This window comes from Neoarthrinium moseri (genome assembly GCF_022829205.1).
Source record: "Neoarthrinium moseri strain CBS 164.80 chromosome Unknown scaffold37_Wmoseri_CBS_16480, whole genome shotgun sequence".
Classification (NCBI taxonomy): Eukaryota; Fungi; Ascomycota; class Sordariomycetes; order Amphisphaeriales; family Apiosporaceae; genus Neoarthrinium; species Neoarthrinium moseri.
Window position 1 is genome coordinate 308,823 of NW_026055151.1, and position 14,213 is coordinate 323,035.

Sequence of the window (14,213 nt, forward strand, 5' to 3'; positions counted from 1 at the left end):
ACAAAATATTCTCCTTTATCGGTGTCTGTTGCTACTTTTCGGACACCCATTCTTTACTCAGAGCTGAGCTAGGCTTCTTTTTTTTAGTGAACGATGTAATTTTTGAGTTTCTTATGATACCAGTTAAAAACAGGAAAACTCGCTGATGCCTCTACGACTCCCTATTTATGTGCTCGCTGTTTCGTCAAAACGGAAGTATACTGTGGGCCCCCTATTGAATGCTTTCGTTGCTCCCTTGTGACCCAGACCTGTGACGTGACCCGATACCCTGACCATGCCCATGCTGTTTTCCTGCTTTCCTGCGCCTGAACTGTGACTGTGTATGCCTAGTATGTGTGATGAGATAGTATTGTTTGCCACTTCCACTCGGAAGGGCGTTTAGATCTGTCCCATGCCCTCCCTTCCCAAGGAAATCAGAAAACATGCGTTCCCAGAAAACTTCCCAGAAAACCCGTTGCGGTGCAGCACTGCGCCGAGAAGCCCATTTACAGAGAATCCATGGTGGCACGCGTGGCCAGCTGCTCGTTCTTGTTGCCGAGCTTCGAGATCTGCAGGAAGGCATCCACGCCGTAGCCCTCGAGGCTGTGCAGCTCGAGGCTGCCGGCCCAGTACTCGGCGTAGACCCTGCTCAGGGGCAGGCCCATGCCGAGCCGCAGGTGCGGCGGGCGGGTCGACAGGGACGTGAGCGAGCCGTCGTGCGCGCGGGCGTGGGCGTAGCTGGGCGGCGTGGGCCCCGCCTTGCCGTCCTGCAGGCCGCTGAAGTTGCCGTCGACGCGCAGCTCCTGCAGCGTGGCGGCCATCAGGGGCACCTGGGTCAGGTTCTCGAGGCGCTGGGCGCTCTTGGGCCCCTTGCTGAAGGACCACAGGTAGGGCAGGATGTCGCGGGGGATGCCGCCGCCCTGGTCCGAGACGCGGATGATGACGTGCTGCTGGGCCTCGCAGAGGGTGACCTCGATGGGCGGCGGGGGGCGGCCCTGGTTCTTCTTGGAGCGGGCGTGGTGCTCGATGACGGCCTGCACGCTGTTGCGCAGCAGCTCGCCGATGATGTACTCGAGGTGCGAAAGGATGTACGGGAAGCTGGCCTCCATGTGCCCCGTGATCCTGATCTCGGGGATCTGCACGTCGGGCCCGTTGGCGCTGCGCGCGAGCGCCTGCACCGCGGTGCCGCAGCGCTCGATGACGTCCCGCGCGATGCACTTGAGGAAGACCTCGCCGATGAACTCGCCTTCGGAGAGCTTGGCGCCGGGCGAGAACCACGGCGAGTTGAAGGTCTCGGTCAGAGCCAGGTGCTGCTCGGCGATTACGCGGCGGGAGATTCGCTGCGTGGCAAGGCCGGGTGTCAGTCACATGGGCTACTTTTGCTATCCTGAATGTTTCAGGGCCGCCCAACGGAGCGTGGCCCTTCCTTGACTCACCGATCTGAGGATCGTGTTCATGAAGCGGTCCAGCTCCCTCTGCTCCATCAGGCCGCTGCACTCGAGGATGCCCATGGCGAGCTTGGGTATGACGCTCAGATGGGCCCTCAGCATGCGGGCGATCTCCTGGCAGAAGCGCTCGTTCTCCTCGAGCGTCTTGATCTCCTTGACGCGGCGGAACATGTCAAAGGCGTTGTAGTAGAGGTCGTAGACGTCGCTGATGTGCGGGTTGGTGACGACGACGTAGGGCAGGCGCTGCATGTCGCGGATCCGGTGGGCTATGCGCGTGGGCAGCTCGGTGCGCACGTAGTTGGCCGAGGAGATGAGACGCTGCTCCGTCAGGGAGCGCCCGAAGACCATGAGCTGGCGGAGAGAGATCGGCCGCGCCTCCTTGGCTACCCATCTGCGGCGAGGGTGAACGTTGGTCAGCCATCTGCGTTCCAGCCTTGGAGCAGCAGGTTGGGGAGGGACGGCGGCACTCACTCATCCAGCACCTGGACCGGCCGCCATTTCGTGGCAGTCTGTATGCTGCGTCGCGGAAACGGGGCGAACGACCTGCTGTCACTCCTGCTCCTGGCTGTGGCTATCGAGAGGCTCCTGGCCGGGCTTCGCCAAGCGCTGGTCAACCGGATGGTCTTGGTGGCATGCTGCACCGCGGATGGCGACATTTCCACACTTCCATATGTGCCTGGCTTCGCTCCCCAAGAAAGAAAAAAAAAATCCAAAATATTTTTTTCCTGGACAAAACTTATCGAGTATAGCAGTACCCAGGCTGGCGACCGTCTCGAACGTCAAGTGCCATAAAAAAAAAGTCAATGAAGACGTCCGGTGGCCGACTTCGCAAACGTATGACTATGTCTGCGGATCGTAAGTTGGAAGAGCTCTGGGAAGAGCTTCGGGGCTAGCCAGAGCGAGAGGTAGGGGGGCGGGAGCTGGAGGTGGGCGCTAGCGCATCGACATGTGAGTCTCCCATGCGTGTGGTTGTGATTAGGTATTGACTGGACTCGTTTACCCCACATTTCACGCATTCGATAACGAGGCCCGGCACATGAGAAGTTGCTTTTCTTGGGGAAGATAGCTGTACGACCCGACGTTTCTATGACCAATTCAGGAGGCTGATGGAAGGAGACCAATGGTGGACGGTGGCAGTCAATGCCTGCAGCGCGTTTGCCGTCCAAGTCGGTTGGTATCCATGGATGGATCGATCTCTGCGAAGGTCGGGTGAAGGCCCAGAGTACTCCGTAGCTTATTCAGCTATTCGCATCGAACCATGGCGTGGTAACGAGCTCCGCTCTCTTGCCATGTATGCCTGTATGCTGCATGCAGCACGTAAACAGAGCAGCGAGTCTCAGGTCAGGTATTCTGAGACGTCCATGCCGTGTGGGCGTTCCGAGACTGTACAGTTGTGTCTGGATCCCCTCTGCCACACGCAGGCTGGCTGGATGGTGTACACCTCAGGGGAGCATCAGATTCCGCCAAAAAAGCTGAACCTGGGAGAGAAGCATACAGAAGACAGGACAGCCTTGCATTTCTCAAACCCGTTCATTTACCAAACTCTAGTCTGAAAGCAGTTCTTTCGGTTAACCCCCCAAACAGTATCCCAGATGGGTGAACCAAAACGTGCTTGCGTGGCGGGCACTGCGCTGACAAAATAGGCACAGGCCAGCGTTCCTCGGACCGTAGGTACATACATAGTAGTTAGCATACAATCTTGAATTACAACACAGGCTTGCTCTTCGCTGCCGGCTGATCATGACAAACGCATGATGATAATGATTGGACTGCAGGCGCTATCCGTATGTACCATGATATGCAATCAAAATCAAGTCAATCATTCAGGGACTTGCGCTGAAGTATCCGATGGTGTGTTGCGACGGCGTCGATTGCATGTACGATCAGCTACCAAATTACCAAGGTGTGGTGTTAGACAACGAGGATCCCACGTCATGGTAGTTGATAGTGGGGCTGCGCCTCAAGTGGGTTGGCCATTTGACACTGAGAAGATCAAGCACCAAGCCTACCTAGCAAGCTTGAGCACCTCTCATTCTGTACAAGTCAACAGCTGACAAAACCTTTGCGCGAACTTGAAAATATTGTGATTCTTGAAATGTATGTGAGTAATTTTTTTTTACGGCAAGCAGGCAAGTTTGCTTAATTGTCATGAGCCGAGGTGATTGAAAGTGGAAGAGGATTCCATGGGCAAACGAGCTAAGTGTTGGACCCGTACGGCTGGCTGGCGGGATAGTGGGGTTTGCTCCTTCACCGGCCAAGTTCCCCACAGTCGCTGGCGATGATGGTAAAGGCACAGTAAGCTTGGTATGAGTATGTGTTTCCGCGCCGGGCAGGCTTCAAAAGCTGGGCAGTCCAAGTAGTCATACGTCTTTCTCAACAACATTAGAAAGAACGCGGTCAGTATAGCCGTGAGCCTTGCAGAGCACAGAACAACACGGCGCGGTGGCCGCGTCTCTTCCAGGTTTTGGCTGTCGTTGCAGCTGGCATTGGTGTCGTTCACCTGGACTGCGCCTTGCTAAGTTACCCTAGGCCCTTCCGGCGTTCTCATGCCCAGCGCCCAGTGCCCAGCGCCCAGTGTGCAGCTAGTGCGTCCGCTGCCCCCCCGTTGCTGGAGTACAGCCCACCTTTTCGTCTGCACCTCTGGGCGATCCGCCCGCCCATCGACGAGGCAGCCTCTCAGTTGCAAGTTCCCAACTTTATTACACCACTCCCAAAGACTCCGGTGGCTTCCAGGAAACATCGTCGGCCTCGTCGCGTGTTCCAAGTCCTCGCTCTCCCTCCCGCACCTCCTGCCCGCCCAGCCTACTCTTCGCTCGACGAGCACCGCGCCCTCCCTCTCGGCCGTGTGGTCGTCGTTACCTACCCACGTCGCAGCTGTTGGAGAAGCCGGGCGGAAGCTCTGACCTCCTGGCGCCCGCCGGCCGCTGACCTCACCTCACCTCGCCTGCACCTGGGTCTCAATCTCTTCGTCGACCGTCATCCCGACCCCGCCGACCAGGCATTCGCTCCCCCAAAGCACCATCGGCGACCTCGACCTCGACCTCGACCTCGACCTCGACACGTCTGCCGCGACGCACACTCACGCCTTCCGCCGCCCTCCCCGACAGACAAACGCTGTCCATGGTGCCGCTTTCGTGATTGACCGACTGACTGACTTTGGCATGATCATTCCCGCTGCCAAGCAAACATGGTGAGCTATCCCGACCAATCTGTTTTGTATACCACAGCCGTTCCCTCTTCTCCTCTGCTTCTTGGTTGCATGATACGCAGTCGCCGCTTTGTTGCAGATCGTATTCTACACACAAAGAAAAAGACTGGACTTTTTCTTCCCATCCTCCTTCTCCGGATCGCCGACCAGGTCAGCCTTGCTGTGACTGTCGGCCAGGGCATGCGTCACCCCGCGGATGCACCTGTTCTCTCCTTGTCTTCAGTGCCTCGCGTGCACCTGGAGAGTCGGCGTTGCCCTCCTCCTATGCCCTTTCACCATCACCAAGAATATCTATACTAATCTCATGTATCTGCTCAAGAGTTACGATTCCGAGATCCATTCTCCCAACGAGATGGTCATCGACAGCCACGATGACCTCGTCCCGGCTGAGAACGAGAAGGAGCAGGTCGTCGACATCAACCCCGATGGCTTGGACAACGATGTAGAGCCCCGAGAGGGTGCCATCCTCGCGACCGACCGTATGTACACATCTAGAACTGCACCCCACGGGACACGGGCTAACATGGCCGGGGACAGATGAGGCTATAAAAGAGATTGTGCTCCCGCCTCTGTTGGAAGAGCCCAGAATACTAGAGGATGCCGTTAACACATGGGTCGTGGAGAACTGGAGAGGCATACAGTCCAAGAAAGAGCATGGGCCGATATTCCAGGCCGGCGGATTCCCATGGTGAGCTACACAGCCGACCTGCATCCGGCTCGAGCCCAGCTTTTCTGACTCTTGCTCATAGGCGCATCCTCCTTTTTCCTTTCGGCAACAATGTCGATCAATGTTCGATATACCTCGAGCATGGCTTCGAGGACCCCAGCACAATCCCCGACGACTGGAGCTGTTGTGTGCAATTTGGCTTGGTCATGTCTAACATCAATGACCCGTCTCTGTTCGTTCATCATACAGCGCACCACCGCTTCACCAAGGAGGAAAGCGACTGGGGCTTCACGAGATTCCTTGAGCTACGCCGAATGTTCCAGTCCGAATGGGACAACTCCGGCCGCATATTGGCCGAGAACGACACCGTGGCCCTCACGGCGTACGTCCGGATCGTCGAGGACGAGACGGGCGTCCTTTGGCACAACTTTAACAACTACGATTCAAAGAAGGAAACTGGTTATGTCGGCCTCAAGAACCAAGGCGCGACCTGCTACCTCAACTCCCTCCTGCAGTCTCTGTACTTCACTAACGCTTTCCGGAAAGCCGTATATCAGATCCCTACGGCCGAAGATGAAAGTACCACCAACAGCGCTTATACATTACAGAGGCTGTTCTACCAGTTGCAGACGTCGAACAATGCTGTAGGGACTAACGAGCTGACCAAATCTTTCGGTTGGGACACCCGCCACATTTTCGAGCAACAGGATGTTCAGGAGCTCTCACGGAAGTTGATAGAGCGCATGGAGGAGCGCATGAAAGGCACTGCTGCCGAGGATTTCCTTCCCCGCATGCTCAGCGGAAAGGTCAAGACATATGTTTCATGCATCGACGTTGACTATGAATCCAGTCGCGTTGAGGATTTCTGGGACATTCAGCTGAACGTCCGGGGCAACCCTACCCTCGAGGACAGCTTCAAGGACTATATTCAACAAGAAACTCTCGATGGCGAGAACAAGTACTGGGCGGGCGATGACTTCAAGTACCAGGACGCCCACAAGGGTGTCATATTTCAGAGCTTTCCCGAGGTGCTCCATCTGCATCTCAAGAGATTTGAATATGACATCCAGCGCGACGCCATGATGAAGGTCAATGACCGCTTCGAATTTCCAGATGTCTTTGACGCAGCACCATATCTCGAGAAAGGTGCGGATATGTCCGAGTCTTGGCGGTACAAGCTTCACGGTGTACTGGTGCACAGCGGAGATCTTAATGCGGGCCACTACTATGCATTCCTGAAGCCGGAAAAGGACGGCTGGTTCTACAAGTTCGATGACGACAAAGTTACGAGGGCTACGATCCGTGAGACGCTAGAGGAGAACTACGGCGGTGAATATCGTACATCGCAGGGTCCGTACCGCACGGCGACGTCCAAAAAGACCATCATGAGACAGATGAACGCATACATGTTGGTCTATATTCGAGAGTCTCGCCTAGACCACGTCTTGACCCCCGTCGGACAAGAAGACACCCCCGCCCACCTACAGAAGAGACTAGAAGAGGAGGCAGCAGCGCGTGAGGCTAAGAAGAGAGAGCGTGAGGAACAGCACCTCTACTGTCCCGTCAAGGTCGTGACTCCGAATACTTTTGAGCACCACGGCGCCACTGACCTCACGAACTTTGATGGCGATCCGAAAGAGGACCCTGCCGCCCCAAGGTTCTACAAGATGAAGAAGAAGGCTTCGATGGAGGAGCTCTTGGCGACGATTGCCCAAGACATTGGCCAAGATCCCCGGCGACTGCGCTTGTGGATCATGGTCAACCGGCAAAACAAGACTACAAGACCCGACCAACCAATCATGGATTTGAGACCTACCGTCGAGGAGACCTTTGCGCGATCTGCCAGCACCAGTCGCGACTATTCGCTTCGTCTCTGGGTCGAGGTCGCCGAGGAAGTTAATGACCAAGGGGAGGCCGTTTGGCCAACCTACCAAGGTAATGCGAACGGCGTCGTTGTCAAAACAGATCTCATCCTTCTGTTCCTCAAGTTTTTCGACCAGGAGAAGCAGGCTCTACAGGGTCTCGGCCATGTCTATATCAGTAAGGAGAAGAAGGTCGAAGATCTGGTTCCTCTGATCTGCAAGAAGATGGGCTGGGGGGATAAACTCCCCTCGGGCGAACAACTTGCCATGTGGGAGGAGATCAAGCCACAGATGATCGAGCAGCTCAAGGCAAAGCAGACATTAAAAGCGGCAGAACTACAGGACGGTGACATTGTTTGTTTCCAGCGAGTGCCAGAGCGAAAATCAGGCGAGGCTCTTACCAAGGCTCCCAAAGCTACTGATCAGCCTGCGAATGGCGCCGCCAAGAGATGGGATCATTTTGACGATGCGCGAGAGTATTACAACTTCCTCCTATACAAGCGGGAAGTGCGCTTCTGGCCACATCCTACTCGGTGCGACAAGGAGTACGAAAGCTTCATCTTGACGATGCCTGCTACTATCGGGTACGATCAACTTGCAGAACGCGTGGGCGAGCGATTGAACATCGACCCGACACATCTTCGGTTCTTCACCGTTAATGCGTCCACTGGCAACCCCAAGACGCCCGTCCGACGAGCAGCTCAGATGAACCTCCAGCAGATTCTCAATCCTTCCAATAACTACCCGACCAATGCTCAAACGAAACAAGATGCACTCTACTTTGAGGTCTTGGAGATGAGTCTGGCAGAGCTGGACAACAAGAAGAATGTCAAGGTTACCTGGTTGTCTGAGGGAATCACGAAGGAGGTACGGCTTGTCCATTACTTGGCTGATGTAGACAATATGCTAACTGAACTCAGGAAACTTATGACGTCCTCGTTAACAAAGCAGGGCACATCGAGGATCTTATTCAGGCACTTATCAAGAAAGCACAGCTCAAGGATGAGATGGAAGAAGGACGTATACGAGTCTACGAGACTCATCACCACAAGTTTTTCCGAGAACTCACACTCAACTACCCCGTCCTGAGCATTAACGACTATGTCGACGTTGTTGCGGAGCGCATCCCAGAGGAAGAGATAGGCGCCGACGAGCGTGACTTTATCAAGGTCCAACACTTCCAGCAAGACCCCAGCAGAACACATGGCGTGCCCTTCAAGTTTTTACTGAAAGAGGTATTGATGACAAGTTCTGAAACTCAGGGTCCGGCCCCCGCTAATGACTTGCAGGGCGAACCATTCTCGGAGACTAAGAAGCGCCTGGAGAAACGAACAGGCATCAAGGGCAAAGCCTTTGAGAAGATCAAGTTTGCATTAGTCAAGCGATATGGGAAGCTGACGTACTTGGAAGATGGTAAGACAGGCCTTGACAGACCCACTCGTTGTCCTATGATCTTTGCTTGCTGACCGACAAAAGATCAAATTCTCTTTGAGGAGGGCGGTTTTGATGATGACATGTCTCTTGGGTTGGATCACGTTGACAGAACGAGGAGTACCCGAAACGGCCAAGAAATGTTCCTCAAGTAAAGAGCAGATCGGATTCGTACATCTTACTGCATCAACGTCACCCGGCATTAGCGACAACCAAGTTGTGGTCGCCGAAGATATTTTAAGGTGGTGGAGCTGTATGATTGACAGAAATGACACCTGTAGGAGGCGTTTGAGAGGTTCCTTGGCTTTTTCTGCCATGCCTACGTGTATACTTCTGGCGGCGTACTTGGTTTCGCGGCAAGCCAGCTACCACTACAACAGTCATTATGGCAACAGGTTGTGGATACACGGACAGGTCAGGAAAGGGGGGGAGGGAAAGGCGATGATTTGGTAAAGAGGTCACATCGGCCTTCCTTGCAGGCGCACACCGTTCGGTCTGGGAAATAGGCCTGCAGAAGCCAGGAGCCCCTGAGCGGTATTCTCCTCTTGTAGCCATAGAGACAAGACAGTGTTATAGGAGAATTAAGAGGCTTACGAACTACTGTTTCGGAACAGACCACCCAGAGCAACCCGCATATGGCCTAACTCATTTTCACCTTTTTGGCTCGCCGTAGGGTCAAGGAGACTGCAGCCTGCATCGGTCTCGGGCCACGGTATGACAGACTGGCAGTAAGGTCGCAATCAGCACTTCGTGTACCTGTGACTGTATGACGTGCTTTCTGAACGCAGCTGAACAGGTTGCAACCACCTTGATGCTATAGATAGTATACGACGCTGGCCTGCTGTCTCAAAGTATTCTTGAAGTTTGTTGTGTTCCTCGAAAGGCATCTATCTATGCTAAGTATCTGCCATCACCCCAGATCATGATCAGCTTAGTCTATTGAGGAGAGAGGCGCCACCCGCAGAGCCTCAAAAAGTCCGGACGGCATTTACAGCCGCGCTGCAGAACCCGTGTGCCGCTTGCCTAGCCCCCATACCCAGTTACATTCAGCTTGCAACCTGAAAGGAGACACATGTCGTTGCCCGCTTGCCCGCACCTGCATGGCCCCAACCTGTCGCCTCGTGGGGGGACGCATGGCCGTCCCCCAGCTTGACCCTGGCAGGGGACTTGACAGCTTTCTCGGTCCGTTTCGCCATAAGGCGCATGTGAAGCAGGTCCCATACATGTCTTCAGAGGGCTGTCTGACTGTCTTGCTTACTAGGAGTGTTGCACGACCACTCGCGACTTACGCGCGGCTATCCGGGCGAACTGGGTATCATCTTTGTCCAATCAGCGGAGTGACTTCACAGTTGCTAACCCATTAGTCCCCGCTGACATCGAGTCGGTGGTGGGCAGAGCTGCAAGTGCTATGGAAGACTCTGGATCCGGAGTTCCTGGCCAACTGCAGCAGCACTTTCCGCGACCAGGTTACTGGGTTGGTCCTATGGGGAGAGGGAGTCTACAAAGTTTGTTGGGGGCTGTGTGGGAGTAAGCTCACCACACCACCCCGTCAACTGAACAAGCGAGGAGCCAAGTTTGGAAGACGGTCCAAAACCGGGACTCCTCGTCATCGGGTTGCTTATTGGGTGTCTGCCGCGCTTGGGGCGTCTGCAGCGTCTATATGACCCTGGTGATTAGTTGCAGTGACAGGCACAGCCTCCTGTCAGTGTGAGTCTGCATGCAAGTAATACGGCCGTGGAGGGTGCTTTCCCACGAGGCTCTGCCCCTTGTGCTTGGGTATACTGTGGATATCCTGTGCGGGACCTTTGCTGTATGAACCTATCAAAGTGCTCTGTCAGGTTATCCAGGTTCCGGCAACTGAATCCCCCACATGCTACTGAGTTCTTCTACCTGTAGTTGTTGCACCCCGGGTAGCCGACCCGGCCTATCAGCTAGAGCTCGAGGTCTCGCTTCTTCGCTTGTCACAACTTTCTGAACCCTGCTATCGACGGTGTCCCAGCGACGATGTTCGTTCTGTGGGCTCAGCCCCCAAAAAGTTTTTCGGTAATCATATTACACCATCGTGCATGCACGTGGAAAACATGCTAGTCGGTACCAAACTTGGCTTGCCTCTGTTACCAGGCTGGGCCGGACTCCATACGTAACGGGGCCGACGCTGGCTTACAGAGATGTATGCTGCTTCCACACATGTTCTAAAGAAAGTATTCGAAGCATGCGGCGACCGAGACTTGGGGGTTGCGTCTTTCTCTCCCACTTTGGGGGAACACAGAGAGTCAATCACCTCATGTATATAACAGGCCAGACTTGATCATGAACAAGCCGTCCTTGCTAGCAATCTGTGCAAAGTGTCTACTACCACCACAACATAGAAACACCTTCAAGTGTATATTTTGGACTTGGTAGCTATCTCGAATCCCACAGCAACGAACATCCAGCACCAATCAAAGCAAGATGTCGACGACGGCCTCCCTCAGCTCAGGGTAAGAACTCGCACCCAATCCCCCCAACCTGGTGACAATCCTTGCTGACAGCACTCTATAAAATTGCAGGCAAAGCCCGGCGAAGCCAGACCACAAGTTCTCGACCAGTATCAGCACTAGCACCGGGAAGTCCCTCTCCTCTCAGCGTCTCAGCGCCTATAGCACGGAGCCGCCGTCGTCCGGGTACCGCACCGTCATGCTGTCGGAGCGGCCCGCCTCTGCGTCCTACGCTACGCAGCAGGCTCGGAGCAGAGCGAGCGCCCAGCTGGACGCATTCACGACGCAGTTTCGCGGCAACTAGTCTCGCCGGCGGGCCTTGTACCAACACCTATGTACTCTATTTAAGACGGTGAAAGGAAAGGGTGGGGATGTAAGACTTTGAGGTCTTAGGGAGAGAGAGAGAGAGAGAGAGAGAGAGAGAGGATGTCTGAGTAAAGTTCCAACTGTAACACCAACTGTATTCGAGGCTTTTTCATGTACTTTACTTTTGAGAAGTTGCGGGGATATATAAAACGTGCATAGAATCTGATTTCTCTCAACGTCCATCATTGTGGCTAGTTGCAAAAGACTCAAGCCCATCTTAGCCGTAGGGTACCGCCCATGGCCGCCTAATTCTACTATAATACATGCTGATGGATCACACACAGAGTTCTCTCTGCATCCATGACAACATTCACCGGAGTCAGATCCCCAAGCGGTGTAAGATGCAGCTTACCGCGAACTACGTTGACTTCCTGATCGACTGAGCGCTGATATGCTAGATCGGCGATCTTTTTTGGTCGGAGACAGAGATCTTCTGATGCGTCTTCCGATTGATTTGAACCAGTCACGGCCGCGCTCTCGTACTCTATGGTCTTGGCAGATGCGGTCTCGGTTGAATTGCTTCGTCTTCTCCATGAAGTTCAAGATCTGGTCCACCTTGGTCTTTGTATGACCCCAATCTCCTCCAAGCTCAGCCAAAGCTGCCGTAACATAACGCATGGGTCGGTAGAAACGTGGACCTTGAGACTCGCTCGGAATGAGCAGAAAGCCACCGGCGACGAGAGCGAACCAAATTTCCCGAAACTTTTCCTTGTGTTTCGGTACTTTGCTACTCATTGTGTCGTTCCATTTTTCCTCGTCCCATGTGATGCAAATCTCATTGCTCGGCGTCGGAAGGTTGTATGTCGCGATAATGTGGTCTGCGAGGAGAGCGAACTCCCAACGAAACTGAATCGTGTTGATGACTTCGAACCCTCTTTCGGCACATGTCTCTTCGGCACATTTCTCTTGATCTCCCACCCAGTGTCGCAACAACGATGCAAGTGGGACGTTTTGCGCTTGTGTCCAATCTCCTGGACAAGTGTTGAGAAAGATGCGCGCCATCTCTTTCACGCGACCTCGGTAGATGCATGCCGTCATGTCTTCCAGAGTTTCTTGTTCATGAGCCACACCTCCAGTTTTTGATGAGTGTGTCTCTCCGGAGAAGAAAGGGTTTCCTGGATGAGGATCCTTGAGTGCCTTGGTATCTGCAGGGCCGACATAGGGGATAACCTGCAGTTGTGACCACCTTTTTTCAAACGCAATCAAAGGTACACCGGTTCTGTTGGTCCAAGAATACTCCCACTGGTCATCTTGCGCACTGAAAGTGAATTCCTGCTGCTTCCATAGACGGGTGACACGACTACCACAGACATCGAGTATTGTGTTACAGAAGGCATTGTATGTCTCAACTTGAATGTCGGTCGGTTCATCCGGTTGAAGATGGTCATCTGTTGAGATCTCGAGATCTTGCATGCTTTGTGTCATATCCTGGCTTCCTTCTGTTGATAGCAGCGGACTCGAAACGCCACACAACGTCTCAAACACTGTGCTGGCAAAAATAGAGCCACATGCGCGGCCGACACTGTGAGACGGTGGCCAAGCGTTGGATGTCGAAAGTTCGCTGGCTGCCGTAAGTGCTGTGCGGTTCAAGTCTGGTGTGATAGCCCAACCTCCTGAAAAACAGGCATTTGTCATCAAGCAAACTTGGACTCCTGGTTCAAGGACCCCCTTGAGCTGTTGAAGACGCAAGCCCTTGCTCCTATTGCCATTGTCCAGAAGCATCTCGAATGATTCAAGGCCATGACAAAAAACAAGGAGCAGCAGAGGGGAGTTATTGTATTTAGCCTTTTCCGACTCGATTCGAGCCTCTTCAAGGAAGCGACGTATCATGTCCGTGGTTTTGACCAAAGTCACAGGCGATAGTTGATCTTGATCGAGCATTTCTTGACTCAACACGACCTTACGATCTTGGTAAGGATTCCCATGAAGGAATGGACCATATTTCTCCAGAAGCTTCACAGGATCCTATGATATGTCAGTGCTACGAATGTCAAGGCAGGTGGGTTAGAAGAAACATACAGCTGCGGTCAACCACTTCTGAGATGAACCGAGGCCTTTCAACATATAGTTGAAGGCATAGAAATCGGAAAGGAACCAGCCATCTTGATGTATTGGATCAGCTTTGGCAATGTTGGGGTGTGTCACAGCCAGAATGCGCGTGTTCTCGTGAATGATGGGGGGTGTCGTGGTGATGAATGTGGACGGATATCTGTCTGGATATCGTAGGTGACCACCTTCCACCAGCGGCTGAGTGTTGGAAGACATTGCTGCAGATATCTCACGGGAACGCGCGGAGGAGGAGGAAATGAGTACTTCGTTGATGAAGAACAGTGATGAGTAGAATTAATATACAACGGCTTTCAGTGATGTCGTGTACTGACGGAGGGAAAGCACGCAACAGACAGTTGTGACGGAACGGAGTTTTGTATTGATTATTTCGCAGATATCTGGCTGATCGGAGAAAGCTTGCAGATTAGCATTTGCTTCTGTGTCGGGTAATGAGCAGGAAACCACAGTGCTTGCATTGACCATGCGCTTTACACCTCAACTGCCTCCTCCCTGGACCATCATAGTTGAGCAGGTTGCCATGTGGGCTGGGCAGGTTAGAACTGAACCTTACTGGCCGCCAACATCAACCATGACCCACGTTCGTAGGCACGCCCAAGAATACTGAAAGTATGTAAGTACACATAAGTGGTAAGTGCCTTGGCTATTTGGAGGGCAGAAAGTCATTTCGTAATTGGCAGCTCACATGTGAGTAGGAAATTGTTGTTT

The 14,213-nt window shown here is 53.7% G+C and overlaps 4 protein-coding genes across 4 annotated transcripts; 2 read left to right on the top strand and 2 right to left on the bottom strand.

Moving 5' to 3' along the window:
- Positions 1–485: 485 nt before the first annotated feature.
- Positions 486–2,083, bottom strand: JN550_008716 (uncharacterized protein; the record flags this gene model as incomplete). Its single annotated transcript, XM_049320708.1, has 3 exons — positions 486–1,319; positions 1,416–1,818; positions 1,899–2,083. 3 exons carry the CDS (start codon positions 2,081–2,083, stop codon positions 486–488), a joined length of 1,422 nt encoding a protein of 473 aa, XP_049169374.1.
- Positions 2,084–4,939: 2,856 nt separating this feature from the next.
- Positions 4,940–8,750, top strand: JN550_008717 (uncharacterized protein; the record flags this gene model as incomplete). Its single annotated transcript, XM_049320709.1, has 6 exons — positions 4,940–5,114; positions 5,173–5,323; positions 5,385–8,031; positions 8,085–8,399; positions 8,454–8,577; positions 8,641–8,750. 6 exons carry the CDS (start codon positions 4,940–4,942, stop codon positions 8,748–8,750), a joined length of 3,522 nt encoding a protein of 1,173 aa, XP_049169375.1.
- Positions 8,751–11,046: 2,296 nt separating this feature from the next.
- On the top strand, positions 11,047–11,376 carry JN550_008718 (uncharacterized protein; the record flags this gene model as incomplete). The annotated part of the gene is made up of 2 exons (XM_049320710.1): positions 11,047–11,075; positions 11,145–11,376. 2 exons carry the CDS (start codon positions 11,047–11,049, stop codon positions 11,374–11,376), a joined length of 261 nt encoding a protein of 86 aa, XP_049169376.1.
- A 410-nt stretch (positions 11,377–11,786) lies between these two features.
- On the bottom strand, positions 11,787–13,703 carry JN550_008719 (uncharacterized protein; the record flags this gene model as incomplete). The annotated part of the gene is made up of 2 exons (XM_049320711.1): positions 11,787–13,403; positions 13,458–13,703. The coding sequence occupies 2 exons, from the start codon at positions 13,701–13,703 to the stop codon at positions 11,787–11,789; spliced, it is 1,863 nt and encodes a 620-aa protein (XP_049169377.1).
- Between the last annotated feature and the right edge of the window lie 510 nt (positions 13,704–14,213).